At 36.6% G+C, this 27,522-nt stretch overlaps 1 protein-coding gene across 7 annotated transcripts in view; it reads right to left on the bottom strand.

Moving 5' to 3' along the window:
- Positions 1 to 6,440: 6,440 nt before the first annotated feature.
- Positions 6,441 to 27,522, bottom strand: part of TFDP1 (transcription factor Dp-1) — a 37,284-nt gene continuing 16,202 nt past the window's right edge. For 6 of the 7 annotated variants that reach the window (XM_053971044.1, XM_053971043.1, XM_053971041.1 and 3 more), the window contains exons 4-12: positions 19,345 to 19,451; positions 16,634 to 16,755; positions 15,067 to 15,232; positions 14,728 to 14,874; positions 12,619 to 12,687; positions 11,199 to 11,350; positions 10,480 to 10,646; positions 9,848 to 9,929; positions 6,441 to 7,774 (exon numbers count right to left, since the gene is read on the bottom strand). In XM_053971044.1, coding sequence (XP_053827019.1) covers positions 7,627 to 7,774; positions 9,848 to 9,929; positions 10,480 to 10,646; positions 11,199 to 11,350; positions 12,619 to 12,687; positions 14,728 to 14,874; positions 15,067 to 15,232; positions 16,634 to 16,755; positions 19,345 to 19,451 — 1,160 coding nt within the window. In that variant the 3' untranslated portion in view covers positions 6,441 to 7,626. The remainder of the gene's footprint in view (positions 7,775 to 9,847; positions 9,930 to 10,479; positions 10,647 to 11,198; positions 11,351 to 12,618; positions 12,688 to 14,727; positions 14,875 to 15,066; positions 15,233 to 16,633; positions 16,756 to 19,344; positions 19,452 to 27,522) is intronic. The other variant, XM_053971046.1, reaches the window with a different exon arrangement.

Genomic DNA, 27,522 nt, shown 5'->3' with positions numbered 1-27,522 from the left:
ATGGATGGTTAGTCCATGCCTCTGGAGCAGTGGAGGGGCCAGGAAGGCAATATCGGAGACCACACAGTGGCTCTCAGTGCCAGACTCTGCTGTTTTTTCCTACCAGCTGTGCAACACCAGGGTTACCCAGGAGAAAAGGCATGGAGAAGGCAAAATAGGCCATGAAACTAACACACTAATACAATGAATTTTTATATCCAATAAATTTTAGTTTCCAGACTTATCTGCTAAAGTTGTTAAATAAAACTCTCGAAGATTAGTGTGAAGAGAACATAAACACAGCAGTTGCTTTGAGATGCACTTTCCACACCTCCTTCTTATCAATATTCATGGCAGTGGTAAATTATTGAAGTGCAAAGTCCTAATGTCTGTTATTAAAACAACACAGTGGAGAAAAACACTGAATAAAGCAGCTTGATGCTTTAAAGGGCTTTGTGCTATGGCTATGAGACTATGGCAAGTTCAAAGCTTCCTCTACCTTTCAGAATTGCCAAGTACTAGATATTAATAATTGAGTCTTTGCTTAATGGTTTCATATGATGTCATTGCTATTGCACTTGGGAATTCCTCCCACCATTTCACTGAGCTGTTCTTAATCTCTTACCTGTACTAAAAGTCAAGCAGAAATTGATTCTGCAACAAATAAAGCTGTCGAACCATGTGCTACTTTCAGTAATTGGATGTAAAGTAACAGCTACATCAATAATGCTTGCAGAAAGTATTTTCTACTGTGCACCTAAGCTCCCTTCACAAGCTTCATTTCTTTCAGGCACAAAAGCTCAAGCTCAAAGATTATTTTGTTTAAAGTAAAATACATACGTGCATGAAGGAAAAGGTGCCCTTTACTTCAATTTGATTGGAAAGACTCTTCTCAATGGGGATGAAGACTTTTCACTTTTCTTCCATTTTTTTTTTACCAGAGCGATAACAATGGATGCACCGAACTTCTCATTATTTTAAGAACAGAAATTGGGCTGAAAATACCCTTTTTAGGATCCTGCTATACCTCTCAGAAAGAACTGAATTCTGGAGAAACACTTGGCATAACACCATTCATTAATGTGTATATTTACACGCAGTCCTACTGTTACCAGTGTGGGAATGTGATCATTCCAATAAAAATATGTTCCAGCAGCTTATTACTATCATCAACTAGACAGCTCATTTTAATTACTGTTTTCAAGTTCCAGTTCTTAAATCTTTTGTCGCTTTTCCCCCAGATATTGATGAGCCTGTTGAAATGGGTATCTTTTGTGTGACCTGACACAAATCCATTAATTTCTGCATTTCCCTCCTTTTTATTGAACAAGCCAAAATAAGACTTTCTTAAGTCTCATAGTAAGAGATCTTGACCTTAGGAATAAAATAAGTGGGGGAAGGGCTTTTTTTCTGAGTCTTTCCTGGTTTTTCCAACATCCTTTGAAATGATGCTAACAAGCATGCAGCTGCTCACTGCTGGTCTCACCGAATGTAATAACAGCATTTTCCAATCCATTATTAGTTTTACCTACACATCCAAATTCAGATTAGCTAGTTCCTTACAAAACAGTGTAGGACACATGGAGTTACAATCTACCTTGACACCCTGGATCATCTTTAGGATCCTACATTTCCAGCGAAGTTTTTCCTCCTGTACGTGTACCTTTAATTCTTTCTTCACAAGATGTGGAGTTTAACCACAACATTTTTCGACATGACCTGCTTGCCAAACAATTCACATTATTCTCTCCTCTTCATTGTTTACTTCTTTTCTAACCACTGCTACTTCAGAGTATTTTTAAATTTTCTTCTGGGTTATTGAAGAAATTGTTAAGCAGGAGTACAATCTTACTTGCTGCAGCTGTTCAGTGATAATGCCACAAAAATGATTCAGCAGTAAATAGCTCATAACCCCTTAACATACAATCTGGAGATATTGTAAAACATATTTAAAATCAGAATGCAATGAAATTAAAAACGTTTAAATATGCTGAAGCATAGCCATTGTTTCCTTAATCAGTTAAACATTTGCAGTCTCCTCCCATATTCATTTGATAAGACCTATTCTGTACTTTGTCATTAACAATTCATCTTCTAGGCTTCTAATTTTCTTATAGCTGTTTCTTTCAACAGTTTTTCTAATACAAGATTCAGGGCTGATCTCAAGCTGTCTAGACCACACACATTTGGACAGGACTTCCTCACATCTTTGACACTTTTTACTTTTTCACACTTCAAAAACTGGCACTCTAGCATTATTTTAGTCTGTAAGAATTATTCTAAGCTTCATCAAAAATCAGCATCAGAAGTTGCCCAACCTTAATTACTGGAGCTGCCCGTTTTAAGAGTATGTGCTTACTGTTCTGCTTTATTTTTAATAAATTCTCTCAAGTTTACAGGAATAAAGAACAGGAATCTGCCTGGAGTCTGCAACCTTGCTGTCTTTTTAACATGCTACAATGTAAATGTTCTGACCAGGTAGGGCTGATGAAACTGCACTATTTATAGCAATGTACCATGATGTGTACACAGCAACCTGATAAAAGAAAATCAAAATTTTCAGCCTAAGTTTGGATTTCAACATGTTGAAAGCATCCAAAAATTTAACAAAAGGTCACGGCAGAACAAAGAAAAGCACTTGTAATGGTATTACACAGGTAACTTTCAATTAACACCAGCCTCTCTTCTTTATTCTTTTCCACATTAGAACATTCTGCCTTTACCACAGCTAAGCTGTGCATCAATAATCATCATGATTTTCTCCAATTGTTGTTTCATAAAGTGCTGACATTCACTGAATGTGAGGACAGCAGGTCCCAACTGAGTGAGAGGCAGATGGTGCTAGTGAGAACCATCATCAGCCAGACAGGAATTTCCAGCGTATCCAAATGCTTGAAGTCGGAAACACCCATGTATTGCTGCTTGTTGCCCTTCCTCATTCTGCTCTCAGCATCAGTCTTAGAAACCTCATCTTGAAGACAGTCTTCACTTCTACCTGCTCATTTAATCACCTTTTCCATCAGTTTGAACCTTTTGACAGCTTCTGAAGATGAGCTGAGCTTCCAATCATTTTCTGATGAGTCTGGCAAGCCAGATGACCCACTTGTTAGTCTGTTCCCAACACTGACATTTTCTAACATGTTTTTTTCTTTTCTGTGTCTCTCTGTTACGAGATCCACAAGGTAACTCGAGCTGGAAGGTATCTCACGCTGTCTCCCATCCAATCTCTGCTCAAAGCATGCTCAGCCGTGAGGTCAGACCCTACATTGCTTAGGGCTTTTCTTCTGTCTGGTCTTGAAAACGCTAAGGATTGAGTCAGCACAACCTCTGGGCAGCCTGTTCCACAGCTTGACCATGCCAAGTTGTTCCTCATGTTCAGCTGGAAACTCTCCCATTTCAGCTTGTGTGTGCTGTCTCTCCATCCTGTCCTCACACACCCCTGTGCACTGGCTCCACCTTTGCAATAACCTTCCTGCAGCACTGCAAGGCTGCCATTAGGTCTCCCAAGGCTGCCTCTTCTCCAGGCTGAACAAGTTGCCCTCCCTCAGTCTCTCCTCATACAGCAGTTGCTGCTCCAGCCCACTGAACATTTTGGTAACCCACCAGAATCCATGGAAGCTCAAGGACAAACCAAAGGACAGTAAAAACCTTAGAAAAAACTTAAATCCTAAATTTAGAAAGTAACGACATGAAAAGGCTGCTCTCAATGTGCTGGCTCATCTTTGCTTTTCCTGGTATATGAATGACAATTAAGGCTTCAACAATAAAAGTGTGTGTCATAGTAGCCTCATCTTTCTGGAAGTAGACAGGGCTGAGAAGTGGTGACAAGTTGTTAACTCAATGTAGTCGTAAAGACAAATTGCCTACTACACTTCTCACAAGCAGACAAGAGAAAGGAAATCCCTACAGTAAGCAATTCTCTATCTGGGAAAAACCATATATGCTGCCCTTTGTACTGGTGATCATTCCAGTAGTGTTACATCATGTTTGGCTGGTTTTGGTTTTTTTTAAACTTTTGCTCTTTCTATATTAAAGTAGCATCCAATTTTCAGATTTCTCATTCAGATGAAGATTTTAGAACCTATGTATTCACTGATGAAGTAATGAGGAGATTTGTGACAGTACATCCTTTCATTAAATATTCATCCTTTCATTCAAATAAATAAATGGGCATCTGTCAAGGGTCAGTACCCTATCAGCTACATTTACTTTTTTTTTTCTCTGCAACAGTTGCCACTCTTCATTGAAGTAAAGTTCAAATGAAAAACCAAAACCCATAAGTTTCTGAAGTCGTAACTGCTTCTCTTTGGTTAAGACAAATTCCTATGGGAAAAGCAAAACAGATTATTTGTGAAACGGTTCAAGAAATCCTTAACTTGTTACACATGCCAAAATAGACAGTCTTTCACAGCTCAGGAACACTTTAGAAAGCACAAAAGATGCAAACTGCTCCCAGGAATTAGCTGCAGGACCATTTCAGAGATATAAATACACACTTTGCAACTCTTCCTCTTTTCCTCTTCTTCACATCACAAAAAAGTGCTGGCTAAGTAAAGGAATTAAAAGTACATTCCTTTCCTGCCACGTTTTACCCCAAACTGAGCCCTTACAACAATTCTCATTCCCTTTACCATCATTTTATCTTTCTTAAACAAAATTCCAGTTTTTATCTCCTTACAGTATTTTCTCCTGAACATTTCCTGTCAAAATTTCCTGTTACGTTCTGTTCCTGGTCTTAATCTTCATTTGCCATCTGTACATGTGCAACCACTTCTTTCAGAGATGAGAACCACACAGTTTAAAGTTATCTTTCACTTTCTAGTTCCTTTCATGCTATGCCTGACATTATTAAATACTTATGTCCTCTACCTTTCTTTTTCTAAAATAAGTTTCTACTACTACTCCTTTTTGTAGTCTTTGACTAGTCTTCTCTTATTTTCTCCAACTTACACCTTCTTCTCTTATTATATTCCTCTGCAAAGCCCCTACTATAATCTGTTCTTTCTTTACTCTTCCCTCCACCTACTTCTTCACATTTCCTTTCCTCATCTCAACTGGGCCCCTCACCATTGCTCTCTTTCATCTTTTTTTTCTCCTCTTTCACCTGAACACTGTTACCAAGTAACAGCTCCAAATCAAGCACCTATTTAAAAAGTCTATAGACTTTCTCTCGTTATGATTGCTGCCTTTGTTAGAAAGCTCTCCCAAAACAAAGTCTATACAGAATCATAGAATTGTTTAGAAGAAAATCTTTAAGATAATCAAGTTCAACCAGAAATATAATAAAAAATAATTTCCCCAAAATTACTCCAAGGTTTAAATTATCAAATTCCATTTCATATTCATCACCAAGCAAAAGAAAGAAAAGAAAAAAGTAACATCTTAAAAATATGTTTTGTCACATTTTCACTCCCAGCATGACCTTATCTTATCTGAGGACTATTCCACCAGTAAGAACCAAAAGAAAACTGTCAGATTCTTTCCCTAACATCCCTCTACTCACTCTTTGCAGGTAAATCTTGGATCACACACTAGAGAACGCAAGGAAAAACTGAAATAATCAAAGTTCCTCTGCAAACTGAACTGCCATTCAACATCAAAGACAATTTGAATCAACTGTCTCATCCACAAGAACCTTGTGTTTAGCATTAGCACTGCAGAGAATGGCCTCTTCACTGAGAAGCAAAACATTCAAGTAGCCTCCTCTCCCCCAGATTTTTCCACAGTCCCCCAAAGTAATTTGTTTCATTATTCACTCATGTTACAATTTGAAAACCTTTAGTGTGTATCAGCTGTTCTATGTTAATAACACATAGCCCCACATAGATTTGTCTATGCATAATCCCTTCAAGAAAAAAAAATGATGTAGCACACTTCACATTTACCACAGGGTTTAAGTGCATCCAGGAGCCCCTACCACAGTCAGCACAGTTGTTAATACTTTGCAGGGAGTCCCTGGACTTTGTGGAAGTATCCAATCCTGACTATGATAGTTGCCTGCAGTGACTGAGCCAGCGCAGCACACTCTTGCAGGCGAGAGCAGAGGATGTGATCTGACAAAACGGTTTAAAAAGGAAGTATATGGAAAGTAGATTAAAACCTGTTTTGAGGACATAAGAATATATGACAGAAAGTTAGGACTGAGGAATATGGGATGAAAAGTTAGGACATTAGGCATGGGATTTTAAACAGAATCTAGACTGGAGTACTAAGATTGACCTGTCATGCTGAGGAGCAACATGGATAAAATAAGGAGGTGTGAAAGAAGAGAATATACCAGGTAAATTATTGCCTTTTGCATCATAAGTTATCAAGAGCTCTAAGGGCAAATTACTAAATCAAAGCAAAAACTCTGGGCCCTCTGCAGCACAGATGCAGCATCCCAAAACAGCTAATTCTAGGTCTTATGATGAGAAGTGAAATGTTCTAAAATAATCCTAGAATTAGAAAAACCACAGAGCTTGTTAAAAATGCCCATGCGCGTTTTATTAATAAAAACTAACAGTGCCAAGGTTAAACAAGTCAAACAATTATAGTCTCTTTATATTTCATAAAATATTACAGAAAAGTTTATTTGTGTTTCAATAAAAAGACTACTGTCTTAGAATAGGCAGCTGACAGTATTTGTGCAGTTAATTGTTTGTGAATAAATTTAAAAAGACTACCACCTGCCCTGAAATTCCTTTTATAAAAATGAACTATTAAAAATGATTGACAAATTTTGAGTTAAAAAACTTAAAACATTCTCTATATTTAATTTCAACTTTATAATAGATTACAGGAAGATGCTTATGAAACAAATACAAACATTTGTTTCAGTACATGTCTTTATATGATAGACTTATAAGTATGTAAACAACTATATAATAAAAAGTTTCCAAAGACTGCCTGTAAGAAATCAGGCAAATTTTACCATAAGCAATAAATCATTCCAAACCTTCAAGACATTTTATATAGCTGCACCAACTGGCAGTAAACATTTGCCAAAAACTTTGTAATTCGTATGTCCCAACATACAGTGAAAAGTATATAAACTTGATGGAATCATAATGTTAAGATATAATTTAAGGGAAAATAAGTTCACAACAACATTCCTGGAATTTAACATGTAAAAAAGTAGAACGTATCTTTCTTGTTTGGTTCTTTGGACACTGCATGATTAACAAAAAACACTACTACATTAGCTCACTATCCCTCAAAAAGTGGCATAATCAAAATACACTCCAAATAAATTGCCATTCAGTGTATTCATTTTCCACAGAAGGATAGTATTTTATTTCTCAATGATGTGTCTACATTTTCTTTAGCAAACTTTGAAAGAACATTTGGGGCAAAATTCTTTTTCCTTCAAGTAAAAAAGAAATCCCAAAAAACAACCAACAAACCAAAAACCCCTAAAACAAGAGTAAATAAAGGCTCTGCATTAACACACTGGTATCAAAAACACACATCCACACCACATTTAAAAATATCCTACATAAAACAATCCTTGTTTGCTTATCAGAGGTGCAATTTCTAAACTCAGAACTGCTTACCAATATTCTCCTTGGGGGATGGGGCAAAGTAATTTGAGACACTTCTCCCTAGAACAATTTATTCCTGAAGCCTGCTGAATTTTAACAAAAAATAGTCTACAAGCAGAGGGCATCAGTCGTCATCATCATTTTCATTAAAATCATCGTCATCATCATCGTCATCCCCAACATAAGAAACTGGTGTTTCAACTCTGGAGCCACTATACTGAGATCCATTGGAACTTGTAGCCAACATCCCATCTCCACCATTGGAAAAGTCACTGCAAAGAAAAAAAAAAAATCCAGTTGGCATTGCTTCATGATTTCCCCCATATCTAGTCCATTCCTTTAATATAAAGATTAAACTTTTTCACAGGCACTTTATAAATATGCTTTCCATGTTTCTTCTAAAGTACATGTAGTGTTAAGGCTACAAAGCTGAGCTCTTTAGTATTTTTGTGTAGCACTGAACAGTTGCAAGTGAATCATGTCTTTCAGAGTCACTAATGTTGATTCAAAGACCTGGAAAATTGAGGAATTAATAGCTTTTCCTTAACTCCTTGATATTACATAACAAACTGTCATGTGTTGTATTTTTAATTTGAAACTGTTTTCTTCTCATTGTGCAGTATTTGGTTTTAATAGAGCCAGAAAATTCCTGCCAATTAATTGCTACTTTGCCAATCTATTTAATTGCTGACTTTCTAAATAGTTTGGTAAACTGTTAAACTTGCCCACAAATTCATGACAATTTTTTTTAATCACAAAAATATCTCCCTTTTAAGTATCAAAAGTACAAAAGTATCTCCCTTGAAAGACATTCATCATTTAAAAATTGCTTTCAAAAATATGTTTGCTAGTAATTTTTTAAATGCTGATCCAGCTAATGCACATATTCAATCACACACTCTTGTTGCTGTATGGAGCCAATTTAATGGTCTATCATCACACAGAATGAAACTGCCAGGGTACATCCTATAAGCTCACAGAAAAAACATATCCAGTAAGACACTTTCAAGCATTTCTAGTGTTCTGCACACTTACTCAGCACCAAGATAGTAAGATATCTGTCTAGCTATAGTCAGAAGACCTACAACAGGTCTGCCATAATTATCTGCAAAAGCAGTTTCAAAAGCAAAGAAAACAAAACAAAGAGATTATTCTTGTGCTTTTGTGAACTTTGGAAGTACAAACCCAAAATCCGTTCTCCTCTCGTTTTGATAAAAAAAAAATGGATTTCATAACCCGAGTATCCTAGTAAGTAAGGCAAAGAAACTGGGATGAAGGTATTGGTAGCAGCATCTTCAGACTTTTGCAAACTTTCTTTTGAGATCTTGTTAAATAAATGCACAGCCTTTATTTGCCTTGGCAGCATAATTTGTATTGCCATGAGTGTTCATTGCTATTGCCATGAATATTCATATATCTCCTACAATTAAATATAATTTGTCACTGCCCTTTTCCAAACTCCTAAGAAATGGAAATGGTGGAAGTTCTTGTACTCTCACCAAGATAATGAACCCCAGTCAGCCTCCCATTTTCTACTGGTCCCTGGCTAACAGTGGCCTATTCAAATTTCAAAGTCTTAAAAAACACATGGTGCTCTTTTTCGCTACCCTATGCTCATTACCACAGAAGGAAACTTACTGAAAACAGAGATTTTAGGTACTGTTCAGCATCTCTAAAGATATTTTGGCAGAACTCTCACTCAAGCTTCAGTTCCCTTGCACAAAACATGCAGAACTTAATTCAAGCATTTGTTACGAATGTCAAGCGTTTCAATGATCATAGAATCAATTAGGTTAGAAAAGACCTGAGAGATCACAGAATCCAACTGCTGAATATTGGACTCATTTTACAACCTTGTGGAGCTCATAGAAGGACATATTTTTAATTAATACAGTAATAAGAAACTAGTGAGTAACAAAGTTGAATACTAGTTATGGTTTATAACACTACCAGCTTCTGTGATTGCTGTTTAAAACCCGAAGATCAAAATATTTTTTAAAGTTAGACACTAATGATCAAGGAGTAATCCTTCCAATACTCTATCTTTAGAAAAGTATCTGTTTTCTTGTCACAAGCTCTAAACTAGAAAAAAAAAAAAAACCAACAAAAAAACCCCAAACAAGACATTCAAGAATAACACCACTCTAACACCTTTCCACTGTACAGGAAAGGATTTCCTTAATGACACTGCTAAGAACCATCACAGACGTGATGTCTGACAATAAACTTAAAACACCTATCCATAGAACATTTAATCAAAACAGAACTTGTTTAATGAAGCATTTAATATCCAAATTTCTTTGATGACCACAGATTTTAAAAACTAATTGAAAACTTCATTTCACCTGGCTGAAAATCTTGTGCCGTTTGACGCAGAACCTGATGAAGATGTGACATATACACTGCTGATTGATCCCTGAGCCATTTCTGTAAAACAAACAACATGCATTTCAGGAATCCTTCCAAATACACCCATCTAATTCAGTGGAAATGCTTAATCCTTTAAAGTTCAGAAAAGGAGTCTAGCAGCCCAAACAACAAAACATATTTATGTACTACATCCAAAATAGCATCATTTTAAAAAAGGCTAGTGCAAACAGCAATAAAATTTCAAAATACATTTAAAAAACCCATTTGTTTTGAAGTGAGCCAGGCAGATGATTTCAGTATTCATCATATGCTTGCACTTACTACCTTTTGCCTTTGCAAGTGAATCAAGCATAAATACTGTTCTCTTAAAAGAATTACACACTGCAGTGTGTGGCTGGATGCAAAATGCTTTGCAAAGAGCAACAGTCCACTCTCTATCAATCACTATTTGCTCCCTAAGATACACTAAAAAGCAGACAAATTTGAGAACTTGACAGAAATCTTTACCACAAACCAGTGGAAATTAACTGATCTAAGGTATTTTCATGTTTTTTCTTAGAGTCCTATATTAAGGAGGAAAAACATCAACTCTTTTGGAGTAACTAACCTGTCACATATGGTTCCAGAGCTTTAGGAACCAAACTCCTTGCAATTTTTAGGTCCTCTGCTGAACAGCTTCCAGATTCTAGCCCACAAGCCATTCCCATTCGTTTTAGTACTTCTATATCATCATGAATTTCAAAAGTATTGTCAAAATTAAATAGATATTCAAACCTGGAGAGGAAAAAATGTCTCAATTAACTTCAATAACTTTAACTACCTTTCAATTTTCAGGAATTGCAGCATTTCAAAAGCTTTACACACAGTGTTGTGTTAGTGACACATCACATTAAGTAATTGAATTTTTCAAGATTTATGTATTTGCTTGTGACTGTTAACATTCAGTTTTTATTTAGCTGATGAAAAATACAGCTTTTTGAACCAAAAGTGGAGAACAGCAGTCCTGAAAGTGAAATCCATTTTCAATTCCACTGGCTGCATTTCACGGTGTTAAAGGAAAACTCTGCTTGGTTAAGTATGACATAAAATGTCAAGAGAGCGGTGCCTAGTATCTCTAGATAGCAAGTTTTAAATAAGTTATCAAATGTGAATCAATTAATCTATTTATTAAAAGTGTATATAAAACAGCTGTCTGAAGTGCATGTTCTTAATATACAAAAGGCACAAGTCAATTAAGTTTGCATTTAATCTTTAACAAATCTACATGAACATTTATATGAACTCAGACCTCTACTAAAAGGCGAATGGAAAACTTTCTTAGCTTACTTGTCATTTGAAATACTGCAGTCGATCACTGTCTTCTTGCTGGTGTTCACAATGATAAAAGGCAAATGGATGACAGAATTGGAAGGGGGAGGTCGGTTTGCCTGCTGTTCTGCTTGACGGTTTCGCTGGACGAGGTTCTTAAAGGCAATTTGCTAGAAAAAGCAACAGCGATATCAAAGCGTGAATGAAGCTTTTGGGATCATGTTAACAAAATTCCTAAGGATTCCAGCAATGGTTGCAGGAAGTAAATGCAGGAAAGGACAGAGTGTTTATCATATTTCTGCATGTTAAGATGCAGGAAGAGTCACAGATCATAGTATTAAAAAAGGCAACACAGTAAAACTTCACTGAGAAAAAACCCAAAGCATATTATACTAACTACATCAGCACAGCTACCTGGACAGATGCCTGGTGGAATGGAGAGAGAACAATGTTTGGAAAAAAAAATTTTCCCATAGCATCCTATCTCCTCTCCATTTACTCTTCCCTACTAGTTGCTGCACTCCAAAAAATACACCTGAATGTTAATACTGCAATGAATTATATGCTAAAATAGTGAATGTTTGGGATTTGAATATCTGGCATTAGGTTTATGAATTACCCATTTAAGATTAGTGACTTTAACATCTTACCAAAATTGCTTTTTACAATGGAGTGTTCCTATTTTAAAAACTAGCAATTTGAATAATTAAAAACCATAGAAACTCAAGCTATAAATCATACAGTAAGCTACTGAACAAAGAAAAATATTTTTCTGGTCACAAAATCAAATTAAATAAACAAGAATTAAGACCAAAATCCAAAGCCAACACAGAGACTGATAAAAATCAGGCAGCTGTCCCACAGCATTTCCAGCTACCCTGGAATACATTTCTGTGGACCAGCAGCTCAGTGACTTGGAAATAGACTATTGCTTCCCCAAGTGTAGTAAGGGAAATGTGGGAAGGAGTTCAGCCACTGTTTCACAGTGGTCCAGCCACTTACACACCAGTGGCAGTGAGTCTCCAGAGAGGCACAATGCAGAGCACAATGACAGACAACTTCTACAACCACATAATTTTATCTACAGATGCTAACACAGCAGAAAATTCTAGATACCTGTATCTAGTTTAGTTCCTGAACTGAATTGGAAAATTCAGAGGGTATGGTATGGAATATTTCTCCTATCAACATAAAGCCTGTCTAAACATACTTGAAACTCCAACATAACTGATGGAAGATTGATGGCATCCCCAACAGCAATGACCAACAGCATGGTCCCAGCTAAACTACACTGTTAAATAAAGCTGCATACATCTTCTCCTGAAATTCATCTCTAGAATGAATTCTTAGAAGCTTCCCATCCCTCAGACTGGGATACAACAAGAGGAATACAGATGTAAGTTACCTTGCCCTATAGACAAGAGTACCTTGACTGTACCTGTAGAATGAGTTCTTGTAGCTGAGACTGTTTTTGCTTTATTCTTTCAATTCTTCTCTGTTTCTCCACCTTAAGACAGATAAAAAGGACTGGTCAGTTTGTTGGTTTTAAGTAGCATTTCATGCCAACATTTTCTCCCTTTAAAATCATTTCAATACCAGAGCACTGGAGGTAGGAAATATAGCAATCAATCATTAAGATTCTACATATAATTTAGAGACTGAACTATCAAGACACATCAGTACTGCCTATGGAAACTAACAAAAAGCAGAATTAGAACCCTGGGGAATAAAACACAACAACCTGTGAAGAAGATAAAAACATCTTTGCAAACAGAAGTTAAGCCTCAAAGGGTTATTGGAATTTTCTCAAAGAGGCAAAGATAGACAAGATGATGTAGAGTTTATTGATATTGGAGGTATTGGAGAAGATCCATCAGAGATGGTTAAAGATACGAAGCTGCTACGGAGCCCAAGGTTAAGGCCTCACAGTACTTAATATGTACTAAATAATAACAAAAAAGGTAAGAGACAAAAAGCTAGGAAATACACAGATTTCTTAGTGGAAGAAGCTCCCCAGCAGATTCCCACAGGGATTAAACTGACAGACTGCCAGTTTTACTCTAACGACAGACAATCAGACTAAGGTGACAAGGTGACAGAATCTGCTGGTAATGCTGGGTTACCTGGCATAGTAAAAAGAGAGTTTGCCAGAAAGCAAACTCAAAGTGTCTTACAGCACTTTGAGATTACATCACCTAAATTATTTCTGGTGAGTACAGTGTGGTATGTGTGAGAAAACAATCTAATCCATGCATTCTTTAGAAAGAAAACGACATTTAGCAGAGATGTAAAATTGCAGTATCTGCAAAATCCATCAGCTCACTATACTGTGACAGCCAAAAATTCTAATTATTAGGCAAGAAACAGAGTACCAAACAGGAATTATCACTACATTCCTCTATGAAGCAGAATGTTTACATCTTGAATTCTGTAGGTCTGATGGTTCTATTTCAAGACAAGCATACAAAAGAGCAATCAGGATCATCAGTGATACAGAAGAGACTTTATGCAAGAGAATAATGAATAAATTAGGACTGTACTGAAAGGAGAACAAATAATGGGGGAGAACATGAGAGATCCCTATAAAACAATGAACAGGATGGAGAAAATGAATAAGGAATGACTAGGTCATCATCACTTCCAATTAAAAAAAATATTCAGCAGGTATCAACATATCAGTATGTTCAAAACCAAACAAAAGGTATTTCATAAGACGCTTCTCATGCACCTGAAACTCACTGCCACAAAATTAATTTAAAAAATAAAATTTAATTTAAAAAATAAAATTAATAAAAAATAAATTAAATTTAAAAAATTAGAATTATCCCTTTGTAGATAAGGCTCCCAAACATTTTTGTTCCACTTTTCCCTTAACTTTGGCACCTTTTCAGTTATTGCTTTTGTCCTGCTGAAGGAAATTTAGACTTATTAAGAATAAATACAACGCCTCATTCCATTCTGATGAAGTGAATTTACTTCAGTAAACCTCAGTTACTTTATTATTCTGCAAATCTCAGGAAAGTAAAAAAATCCTGTCAGAACTTAAGAATCTCTTTCAGTATAAAGCATTTCACTTCCTCCCCAAGACATGCAGTAAGAAAGTCTGACATACTCACTTAAGAGAATTGTCACAAAAAGGTAAGACCTGCAGCAAAGGAGAAGCCTATATGTACTGACCCACATGCAACATCTATCATCACAGAACTACTGTCTGTTTGGCATCTGGAGGAAACAAATCTTCCCAACTCCTGAGCACCACTGCTGCAATGTTGGAAATACACATTAATGTTTTACTACCTTCCACTCAGAACCACTTCACACGTACTTATAACAGCTGTATTTTTGACACAGAAGAGTTAAAGACACATTTGAGCAATCTGGAAGTTGAAGAGTGTGTGTTCAGTATATAAAAAATAAAATAAAAAGAGTCCAAAGAGGACTATGTTGCTATCTCAGAAGATTATAGGCATATATTGTATCAGAACATATTAAAGCTGTAAACATTTGCTCAAACACAAAGCCATTGTGAAATTCCAAATGGATATACCTCCAAATTCTGACATTCCTGAGCCGAGTTAGTAGGTAGACCAATCCATTTGATTTCCTTTTTCTCCTTAGAGATAATGTTCATGGCCATAAGGACATTTAAGGCATCATAGACACGTCGTCTAATATTCTTCTGGTCATAAGCCTGCTGTAGACATAGTGCATTAATCAAAAATATACCTGTGTCAAAAATATTTGAAAATAAACATATTACAGCAAATGGGTAAACTCAGTTAGTATCTGAACTGTTTCATTTAGCAGTAGGAAAAACAGAAGAATCTCAAGAGAAATTTCTCTTCCCCCATTCAGTTCACATGTAATTGACTTCCCATATACTTACTGATTCATTTGGTGAAATGTGATTATCAGTGGTAGTGAATTCTGCAACCAACTCGTCTGCCACCTCATTGTATGAGGTGGTTCCTTTTCTTTGTACCTTCTCACAAACCTTCATAGAGAAATGACGTAAACCCTTGCCATTCTTCTCGCCTTTTTTGTTCCGCTTCCTAAATATACGTATAATATATATTTTAAGAAGATTTAAACTTTGGAATATTTGATGTCTCTTTTTCAAATACAGGCACATTGCTGTAAAAAACCCAAGCCTTCCCTTTTCTTCTGCTTCTTATCCCTTACCAACCTTCTCTCCTACATTTTTCCCTCTACATTTTACAATATTTATAAACAATTCTAGTATCTTGATGCTGAAACACAATATAAATTTATACTTTTGCCACCTTTTCTAGCTTCAGTAGAATCACAAAATCATTGAATAGTTTGGGTTGGAAACAATCTTTAAAGGTCATCTAGTCTAACCCCCCTGCACTGAGCGAGGTTATCTTCAACTCAGTGAGGTTGCCCAAAGCTCTATCCAACCTGGCCTGAATTTTTTCCAGTAGCAGACAAAAAAATTAACAACAGGGATATTACTTGAAGAAGTCAATAAAGAGAACCTTCACAACTTCAAGATAAGAAGAGATAAGGGGATAAATACTAAAACATGAAAACTGAATCAGAGGAGAGAACTTTTTTGTCCTTTTAAAAAAATTTTATTTTTAAGTAGCACATGGATTGAGCATTTTCTATGCAATGTGATACTGATACTGACTGAACAAAGTCTGGTATTGGTTGAACTCACTAAACATTATACTACTACTAAAACACAATTTGAAGTTATACTGTATATGAAATTGCTATTAGAACTTCAAAGTTACAAGATACAAGCAGTATAACGAAGTTCTCTGCTTTGCAAATTTTTTATATAAAAATTTCCTTGTAACTAGAGGAAAAATACAAGTATCAATAAAATTAGTTTCAGCAAGGGGAAGTCTCAATTCTTACATCTCATTTCACTGTATAATTCCAAAGTAGAAATCTATTTATGTGTAACAGGCTACCGATAATAAATTTAGCAACTACATTTAACAAGATGCCCTTAAAAACACACTTGCATGAAAAAAACACACCAAAAGAATGCATTCCTTTTATTTAATACTTTTTCTCAAAAAGGACTACATTCTTATTTCAAATGACACTCTGGGATACCCTTGTTCAATCAGAAATACACAGTATTTTTCTGAAAATATACCAGCATAAGAGAAATCATAGAATCAAGTCAGACAAACTCCTGTGTCCTTTTAGGACCTAGATTCTCTAAATGTTAGTAACGTCAGAATATCTACCAGAGCTTACAGAAAATATGCAGAAGCATTCTTTTACAAGAAATGAAGAGGTACTCATTACTGTGTGACTACTCCCTATTTTAGAGCAACAGACTTCAGTGGTGAAGTGCTCTTGATGAAAAGACTTTTGCACACTGCTAGTCTGAGGAGTATGTACACTATCACAACACTTAAAGCAAACGTTCCAACACTTTATTAATCCTTTCTAGCTTTAATTTTGCTCACCCAGCAGACCAAGGTGAAGAATCTCCAGTCTGGTTCTGTGATGCAAAATGTGTGTTAGGTGTATGTGGACTTCCTACCAGGATAGTATTTTGCGCTGAAGGTCTCTGAGGTGTACCGATAACCTACAGCAAAGATAAAATAATTTGGAAAATGATAAGAATTCCAAGACATTTGTAAGTGACACAATTGAAATTATGCATTATCCAAACACCAGTACTTTACATACTTCTCTTAGATGCATCTAATTTATACACACTCGCATAAAAAACTTCTGACTATAGTTAATATTGTTAGAGCACACACCCTAAGATACGAGCATTTATATTTTAACCTTCTTAAATCAAGTTTTCATGCTTGGTGGATTTCTTAACACTGCTCAGCACTACTTAGGCAAGATAAAAACACACACACACTCTCTCCCTCCAAGAAAAATGGGGGGAAAAAAAGGAGGGAAAAAAACCCCTACCCTACCAAATAATGTATAAGGATGCTGCAGTAAATTACAGTTAAAATATGAATATAAGAAAATCTGAAAATCAGTAAAACCAGAGAGATAATGTAGAGCTTTTGCAAGAACCCTCTCTCCTGGAGTCAGCCTCTAACTACTATGTTAGAGATGAGAAAGAATAAGGGTGAACTTTCCTCATCACTGGAGTGAGTGACATCCAATTAGGCAAACCCATTCCATTGCAAACACATTAAGAGCACATGGCTAAGCACAGTCTTCCAGCCTCCATGTGAACTGTCCTGAAGATGTGGTAATTTGACCATAAGTAATAATACATACATCAGCACACAGAACTGTGCCCTCCTACCTCTGAAACGAGCTAAACAAAACACGCACTTTTGCAGGTCATGGTTTTTATCTCTGAAATGTTTAAAATGTAACTGTCTAGAAAATATGGATTATGGGGAAAAAATGACACGATATAGATTACTCTTTCGTAGAAAGATATGCCTACTTTTTTGGGGTACATTTACCTCCCAGTGGAAACAGCTGGTTGCATCCCTGACATCAGGTAAATGAAAAAAACATAAAACAAACCTAAACCCATAACCACCCACAAGCTTGCCATATTTTCCTGCAGCTACATTCTGTCTGAGCAGCAAAACTTAATTTTTCTTCCTCAGGCCATCTCCAACAGTTAAGTCTCAACAAGAGTAAAATACAAAAACTGAAAATGAAACATTTCATGCGTGAAAGTTACATAGATGGTACCAAAGGTATTCTAGTGACTGTAGGATGTCCATGATTTCAGCTGTCTGGAAAGACAAACAGCTGTATTTTTTCCCAAATATTCTCTTTATATTATGCCATCTCTCTGAGCAGTTAACATACAAATTTGTTATATCCACTTCTGTCAGCTAGAGTATCTTAGGCACTCCTTTCCAGGAGCATTGAAATGTTTCTGTCTCTTATGAAAAGCCAAATAATCTTCTCTACTGCTTTTGATAAACAAAACTTACGATTGTAGGAAATGGCATGAGGGTGGGGAATGCTGGCACAGGACACATGTGAACCTGCTCACTTTATCCCCATGAAAAAAAATACTGTCAGTTCTGATACCAACTGGTCTGGCTCACCAAACGTCTCCAAAGAGTGTGAAAACCACCCATGTGCTATTCAAGTAAATAGATTAGATGGAGAACTGAAGAAAGCTGTTAGTTGGTTTCTATTCCCTAGGAAGAATTGGCAGAAGACTGCAAGAGATGATTTAACACCTTGCTTGCAGAGAGTTCTGCTCTCCTGCCTTACTAATTCCATGAGCAGCCCCACCACTGTACTGCTAGAATTTGTATCACCCTGCAATAAGATGAAAGCCAAACCAGAACAGGGGCGGGGGTGAGGAGGAGAAGAATTACAGCTGGAGAAAAAACAAACTGGCAGCAGCAAACCCTGAACCTCTACTGCACTCAGGAGACTCTTGAAATACTCAACTCTATAAAGGAAGAAATGAAGTGTGCATAAATTCACAGGTTCATTTCTAGAGTGGAACAGAGAAGTCTGATTAACACCTACTCTACATTCAAAATCTACTCTACTGCTTTCATATCAAGAAGAACCCCAAATATAAGACACTCTAGTTCAGATGTTTACATGTTAGAGTTGTTTTCCAAAAGGCTGAGACCCATTCTACTCAGATCACTGAATTCTAATTTTGATTACTGAAAGAATTACTATAGCCTCTGTATTATCTATTGCATTATAAGATTCTTTGGTACATCTAATTTCACACATCTCACACACAGGTCAAAGTAAGTATTTCAGCAAAAGAGTATTTAAATTAAGCACTGAAATATAGTTATGTTTTCAATTTTATTCCCCTTAGCTCAAATCTCCATTAAAACATGTTTATGGACTTCATTTACATTTCCCCAGCCAGATTTCAGAGCAGAATCTGAAACAGACACTGATTTTAAATGGCAAGACTAACAAAATATAACCTGAACAGTGAGGTACTTTCGTGTTGATTTGAGAGTCACCTTTGAACTTCTTTATGCAATACATTTTTTATTTAACCTAAGTCCATTAAAATTAGAAACAAACTTAGATTATCTGCCCATGATGAGTGATACAGACTACCAGGCTACGTCAGATTTGCAGTATGTGTAAACAATAGGACAAGCAATAAAAATAAATAAATAAATAACCAGACAAAATACACAAAAACTCCAAAACAAACAAAAAAAACCCCACAAAGTCTCCTTACCACTTGTTGTGCAATGTTGACATTAGACTGTCCAAATGTTTTTGGCAGGAGCTGTTTTCCAATCGTATTTACTGTAGAAGGATGAACAGCCAATAGAGAAACAACCCCTAAAACAAATGTAAGTAGAGAGCTTCACGTCAGCACATTGTATTATTTTAGCAAATAGTCTCATCTATACTACCAATGCCTATTAATGGAAACTAGCCCTGAAACATGTAGTCTCAATATAAATGCAGCATTTACACATTTGAAGCAGAAAAAGAAATTAAGATTCACAGTATGTTCTCTCAAACTTTCTTCTATGTAACCTTACAGGTCAATGCTTTAATATTAGTATGGTTTAATTCCTTGTATTACAACTTCTCTCTTAAAGCAGAGCAACAGAGGCAACCAGCATTTGACTAAAAGCATAGTCCTCTCTTCTTCTAGCCTTACTCTTAATGGCTATTGAAATAATTTTCAGAACCACCTGACAAACATGCCCAATGCCATAGCATATGGCATAGCCTTCTGAGACATGCTGATCTACAGGAGATAAAATTTGGCTGGAACAGGCCTTTCCAAGGGAATATTCCCAACTTTCCTCTAAATGGCCCCTCCCAGCTGAAGGCAGGGAATTAAAGAACAAACAACCCCAAGAATCCATTATTTCAGAAAAATACACGCAACTCAGCACACCAACCCTGCAGGAAAGGTTGTTCTCTCTCTCCCTGTTCATAACTGATACATAATCAGCACTGGTAGGTAAAGCAAGTCTTAAGCCATGTAAAAGATAAATCAACTACAAAAATAACAACACAGGTATCCACTAGCATTTTGCTGTTCCATGATATAGTTTAGAAGAAAGAACCCCAAACCCACCTATTAAAAACAAACAAAAAACTCCCCAGCCAACAACAAAACAGAGCAAAGAAAAAAGAAGCAACAAAGACTAACTACAGTAAGAAAATGATGAACAAACCAGTCTTAAAATACTGGAGACATTTTTTTGCCAGATCAATTGTCAAGTGGTTGTCAGGTTTAGCAGTTGTTTCTCTGAGATGACTTTTAAAGAGGACAATGGGGTCAGAAGGACTTGGTACAACTCATATTCCTCTGTCTTTTTCCCACTCTCCAATACAGAAGTAATAAATATGTATTTTTACAAGGGCTGCATCAGGAGGGCCATAACTGGTCCTTAATGCCTATCATTCCTTTTTACACATTCAGGAAGTCTATGGGAAGTTTGAGGACAATTCAAATCTTCTTTAAGCCCTTGCTTTCCAGAAGGCTTATACTTCCCAGCTGCTATTACTACACCATGTCAAAGTGATAGCTTCACTTAAGAATTTACTCTCAGTGATCAATCTATTCCCAAACAGGATGCAGCAGCATGTCCTTCTTCCATTACTAACCAGCTTCCCAGTGCTCTTTCAGAAAGTCAGCAGCTATCCAGTTTGTAATGTAAGTCTGTTATACCTTCCTGTCCCTCCAAGTACACTCATCACTATCATGACCAGAATTATGTTTGTTCTTCCTCTCTGTGGAATACAATAAATCAATATAAACTACCCTGGCTAGCAGTGCTTGTGCAGCTTCTTCTCAGCTTCCTGGGGGTCTTTTTTTTAAACTTCTCCTCACTGCTTTAAAAAATTCAGTGCAATCTGAAGACTGTATTTCCAGTATAAAAGAGGAGTTGTAACTGCTTTCCAAGGTTAAGACACCTCATCTATTTGATCATCTTCTCAGAATCACAGAATATTCTGAGTTGGAAGGGACTCACAAGGATCATCAATTCCAACTCTTGAGTGAATGGCCTATACAGGAATCAAACCCCCAACCTTGGCATTATGAGCACCATGCTTTAACCAACTTTCCCTTACCTCTGATGGTCATTGTTTCTTTCTAGTTCTCCTGCCCTTTCTTTTGCAGATGACAGGCATCCATACAGTATTTGTGACCAAGGAATGCAGTATGTTATTTATAGCTCGTTTACTATTTTATTCCCTGTTCCTTTTTAAGTAATTCTCAAAATTCCCTGCCAAACACTGATACCACATTTTCATTAAAATAACCTACGACTTCAAGATCTTTCTTCAGTGCTAATAGCTCACTCGGGATACTCATTGTACCAAGTTCAGTTTTCACCAATTATTAACCCATGGGAGGACCATCCCATTCTATCACACCTTAGCTTAACAGGCTGATTAAGGGCCTTGATAATCAAATTTTTTTTTATTATTTTTAAGAAATCCAAGGACATTGCTCTGATTAGATAATCCTTATCCAAATGGTTGTTTACTCTTTCAAAGCATGACTTTGAAAAGAAGTAACTGCAGACTCTGGCTTTTCGCCTCCCTCTAGAAAAGCCCCATTGAAGGCCACTATCACATCTGTCCACAAATGTATTGCTTCTCTGTTACGTGCTCAACCGAGCCGCCACTGAAGTCTGACTTACTCATCTGCCATTATCTGAGCCCTTCACAAACTGGTGCAGGCTATGCTGCTCTCTTTCCTTCTGGTACTATACCAATAGTACTGGGGGCCTGGGAAGACAATAAGCTGCGTGTGACCCAGAGGGGCTCCCTTATGCTAACAAAGACTTAAACACATCCTGGGCTGCATTTGGAAGCATACAACAATAAGTGATTATTCCTTTTCTTTCAGCAGTCCTTACACTGTCCCTGGATGACTCTGTTCAGTTTTGGGGCCCAGAGAGGCACTAGCAAACAGGAGAGAGTGCAGCAGGAAGACACCAGTGTGCCTTGGGTACTGGAGTATATCCTGCACAAGGAGAAGCTCAGGGAGAATGGCACATTCAGCCTCTGGAAGAGAAGGTTAAGGTGGAGCAAGGGGTGTTATATGCGGAAATCACTGCCTTCAACTATTAAAGGGAAGTATAGAGATGACAGAGGACACAACAAGAGGAAAAAAGGGAATAGTCACAAGTTGTAGCATTGCAAATTCCAACCAGGGAAATTGCCAAAGGCACTGCACAGCAACAGGCTGCATAGGAAATTCCTTGGTGATACACAGCAAAATTCAAGAACAGAAGGCTCTGCGCATCAAAGCTGATCCTGCTTTGAAGGTAAGGTTTATTAGACGGCCTCTAGCCTCCTGTTATTAATAATTTTATTTTCTGAACAGAAATAACTATCTTGCAACTAAAATATCCCTGTGAAGGAAAGAGCACACACTATGTTTCTTTAATTTTTTTAATTACGCTAACATTTCCTGTAGTTCTGTGCCAAAGTTAATTCCTGCAACTGAACCAACATGGCTCTAAACAGAAACTGCAAGGTTCATTTTTCTGTACAGCACAAACTGACTGGCAAGGAAACATAAGTGTAAGTGAAAGAACAGTAACACAAGCATCACCATTCAAAGCAAAGTCAAAGTCAACAACTTATAAAAGCTGTAATGAGTATAACTGCTCAATTATACAGAAAACTTTTAAGAGGATAGTTTCAATGTCTCTGTCCAAATGCATTCTATTTTCTCATTTGCCTCACATGCAAACATTTTACTCATATTCATCTGCATTTTCAAAGGCTCATAATATGTGGGAGGGTTTTTGTTTGTTAAATACAAGCAGAAGTAATTTTATCAACTTAGATTTGCAAGTGACTGACAGCTCAGTTTCTCAAACAAATCTTACTACTAATTTCTAAATTACTGTTACTCAGCAATCACTGCAATCCCAACAATCCTGTATTTTATAGACAACATACAGTGTACATAACAGCATGTAAAAATTAAAACCATAAGTTTGCAAACAGTTTTACTGGCATCAAGTCTTCTTTTCAAAACAAATTATTAATATTGCTAATACTGACACATTTTTTTTTCCCCCTTAAAGACTTTGAGAACCACAGGGAAATGCCATGTAGAGCAGAAAAAACAAAGTATAGAGAAGGATATAACTACTACTACTACTTACATTCTCAGTGTCACAAATGTTTGGAAAACTACTTTTAGTAACTTAAAAGCAATGATTAAACCTAAAGGGGAGTAGAACTTCAGCAGTATGATGTCCAGAATACCTCCAAATACAAGATAATGATGCAGGCGGAATCAAGGAGTAATGGCATAAAAAATTTGCAGATCAAAAGAAGCAGCACTCTAACAAAACCTACTATTTATCTGTCTACAAACAAGTAAGTGCTCTCTTTGGCTACTGGTCAACTGGACCTTTGCTTGCATATAAAAACAAACCAAAGAGTTTTACCAAAAAGAAGGAATCCCTTGCAGAATTTTGACAGTTTAAAGGGAGGTGATGCAGTTAATTAAGAACATTTAAAAATCTTAAGATGACATAGAAAAAAGACACAGTATGAAAGAAATGAGTGCCCTCTGCAGACAGTGAGGTAGATCTCCTGAAAAGCTGACTGCTCCAGTTCTTGAAACAGTAGTGACTTTGAATTTTGTGTTCAGGATAGAGAGGATAGGCTGAGGTACTCCTTGCCTCAGGGGCAGAAAATCCCATTCACTCTAGATACTCTACCATTTTCTGAAGTAACTTGACTTTATGTTTTCTTTACTTGAGAAAAAGAGAGCAGTCAACAAAAAACAACTCAGTTCCCTCGTAATGCAGTCTCTAACAAACTAAGTTCTGTCATAAAATAGAGGTGACAATTATATCCTGGGAACTGATTCCTCACATCACTCCTGTGATGTTGCAGTTGTTAACATCTCTGTCAGGAACATCATAGATATTTCCTGTTATTTTATTAGTTAGCTATATGCTAATTTTCAGAAGACACAGAATTCTTTTTGAGGGTCTCTGTGTGACAACACACAGATGATTGTCTCCAGTTGTGTGCCAAGCCAAGTAAAACCACCTCTACCTACTGAAGAAGCCACACCATCCTGTTAAGACAACAAACATGCTTATACAGCAATTCTGAACTTTTTTTGCAGAAATCCACGTCTCCCAGTGTGCAGTACTCACTAACTGATTACATCAACTCAGACTTCTATGTGATTCCTACCATCTTTATATATGACTAGTAACAGTTCAGCTATTACAAACCAGTTTTTCCAAGTCTGTGTTGAAATAAACTGGGGTCCATTTCTAGACTTTCCAAAATTCTGTTTCTATTTCCAGAAAGAGTTTTATTTCCTTAGCTTCACTTTAGACAACATTAATTGGATTTTCCTCAGCTGCAGTAATACATATGCATTTTATAACCAATTTCAAGCATGTATCTGTTTGCTGAAGCATAATTCATGGGTTCTGAAATTGATCTCTTGTTCTATTCCAGAGGAACAATTCCAGTCAGTTAAAAATCAGGGAGTATGAATTTTCAAATAAAAGTAACAATAACATTACACTGCAAGTTTCTTATCACATAAATTAAAAGAACAAAACAATCTTATAGCTAGGCAGTATTGAAACACGAGTCTAAGCACACCTTAAAATGTTACATGTTTGTCTTTGATTTTTTCAAATCTGAAATGTAAATATAATTAGCCTATAAAATGTGAAACCTTTTTTTAAAGCATAAGCAGTGAAAGCAGCTAGAGACATACCTTAAAAGCATTTTCTGGTTACATACCAATAATGCCACCTACTGGCTTAAGAGAAGATCCAACTTTTCTTTCTGAGTAATTTTTAAACGAAAAGCTTTAATTTCAATACAATATTAATACCACTGGTTACCTTTTCCCTCTCATCCATCTGAAGCAAATAATTTCTTTCATCCAAATTTCTCCACAAGTGAGGGGCAGGATTAGAATTGAATGGTGTTCTATTTAATACTTCAATATCAACATTCATCTGAATATGACATGGACCAGAATGTAACAGTTTTCTTCAAAATGTATCCTCCAGAAACAGCAAAATTTCTCAGTTTCTAAAATTCATTGCCAAGTAACCAATAGAAAACACAAACTCGTAAGGAAATTTTGCTAGTTCAGCCCCTATTAAAAATTCTTTCCATCCTTCCAAACCATATGTATTTGCTAACTCTCAAAATTAATTAGGCAGTTGGAAACCACCTTTCTGGTTACCAAGTAAAACAAACCTTTCACAGTCATACTTCTTTTCAGGGCTATATGGAGTGTTACACTCCACTAATGGAAATACACAGGGGTATCAGAAAACATGGGCAAATTTACAGGCAACTTCTGGAGTTTGCACAAACACTGGAGGAAACACAAGCTACCATCTCATTTCTACCACAAATAGGTTGATACCTCTTACTTCACAGTAGAGACTGTTTTGAAGCAATACATTTTTAGAGCATTTTCTAGAAAGCTATTTTATGTGCATAATTTATTCAAAATTGCATGCATTACTCATTATAAACAAACCTTTGTGGGGTTGTTGATTGGGTTTTTGGGGCTTGTGTTTTTGTTTGGGGGTTTTTACATACTGTTTTATCCTCTTAAAATAAATAAAGTCTGTCTCTGTTTTAAAACACAAATCCTAATCTGGAGATCATGGCTGAGACCAGTCTCTGAGATCAGTCTCTCCATGAGATAAGTGGAAGCACATCCCTGTTTGCTGAAGTAAAAAGGTTGTCTACACTGGTAACCTGTTTCTGTCAGCAGACATTAATGAACAGTCAGGGAATGAGTGTATGGATAAGACTTGCATACAGGGATTATTCTCTAACATACCCTCTCTATCTGATTCCAAATCTTTAGGATTTTTTGAGCAAGATGGTGATGTCCCCTCTTTATTATTCATCTAAGAAACAACAGCAATATAACCCTACCACCAAAACTCAAGTCTGAAAAGAACTTATCCAGTTACCATACTTCTGCTAGTGAAGATTAAAAATTTACACAAGCTCATTCACAGCCAATTTTGAAAGCAAATTGCAACAAAGCTGTTCAGGCTGTGAGAACTTTTGCATCATGACCTGTTTTGGCCAGAAAAGTCAATCTTTGCTTATCTTTCATACTTGAGCCATATACCTACCACTTAGTCACATACCTTACAGACTGCTGACAGTGATGTTATAGAACCGTTTCAGTAACAATATTCTGCTCTTTCTCTTTAAGCCTGTTTTTGCAAGCATGTCCTTATGACCCAGCACACAAGTCATTTTTTTGTCCTCTACCATTCCCCTTAAAACCTTTATTCCTCTGACAGCTGAACTCCTCCTCCTTTCACATCTGGCTAGCAACAAGTAGAAACTGAAGTAATAGATTTCTTGGTGGATTTTCTTCTCAATCCACTGAGTTTCAAAGTTGGACTTTTCCAATACTGTGATGGAATGCACCCTCTGGCATTACTAATCCAGTGACTTTGAGTGCTGTATGTGCATAAGAAGAATGAACTTCAAAAAGCAGCCAGGCTCCTGCATTCTCCCTCAAGAGCCTGCCCCACTACTGTTGTCAAGGGCAGGAGATTGGGCTAAACAAACCACTCATCTGACACAGTAGTGAGATTTGACCCCACAACCAATATCAATTGTGTAATGTACTCTCAATCTCTCCTTGTGATTGACTTGCAACTTCCACAAAAGAAATACAAAGAAAAATACAAAGTTTCTTTCCTTAAAAGAAATACAAATCCAAAGGGGAAGATGAAGAAAAAAACCAAAACAAAACCAAAAACCCAAACAAACAAACACATAAAGAAAGACCTTTAAATGGTGACCACCAGATAAGAACATAAAGATTTTTTCCCTAACCACCTTCAACTCACCCTAAGAAGTATACCAGATACACTTCTGCTACCCTATGGAAAGCTTACTCCGTGACTGTTCTGGACTGAATCCTCTCCATTGTGAAATTAAGAGAAATTTTGCACAGATTTAACAAAATAGCAAGAGGACAGCACCTTGTTGATAAAATGGCATGCAATGCAGACAGCTACTTTCAGAGAGAGCGTAGTACTTTGCATGTAGTTGTCAGTCAACATTTAAAGACTGCACAAAACCCCCTAAAAATTATAAAAAGTGGCAAAGGAAAAAAGTACTACTTCAGTGAATAAATTCTGATACCTATCTGAGTACTTCAGTGACAAATATTTGCAAGTCCCTGATCAAGACCACAGAGCCTGCACATAAAACACAGACAATATCCACAAATTGATGAAGCTAAGAGAAATAGTTGTTTCTTCTCTATATTAAGAATTAGTTACTTTCTATTAACTTCACAGAACTCCCCTAAAAGCAGTGAGATGCAGAAAGTTTGAGTAGAGAGCTCTACCTCAAACTGGACAAAGTGCAGGGCTATAATAAA

The sequence above is a fragment of the Vidua macroura genome, chromosome 2 (assembly GCF_024509145.1).
Source record: "Vidua macroura isolate BioBank_ID:100142 chromosome 2, ASM2450914v1, whole genome shotgun sequence".
NCBI lineage: Eukaryota > Metazoa > Chordata > Aves > Passeriformes > Viduidae > Vidua > Vidua macroura.
The sequence above is the reverse complement of the archived record's forward strand: the minus strand, read 5'-3'. Positions and strand labels throughout refer to the sequence as shown.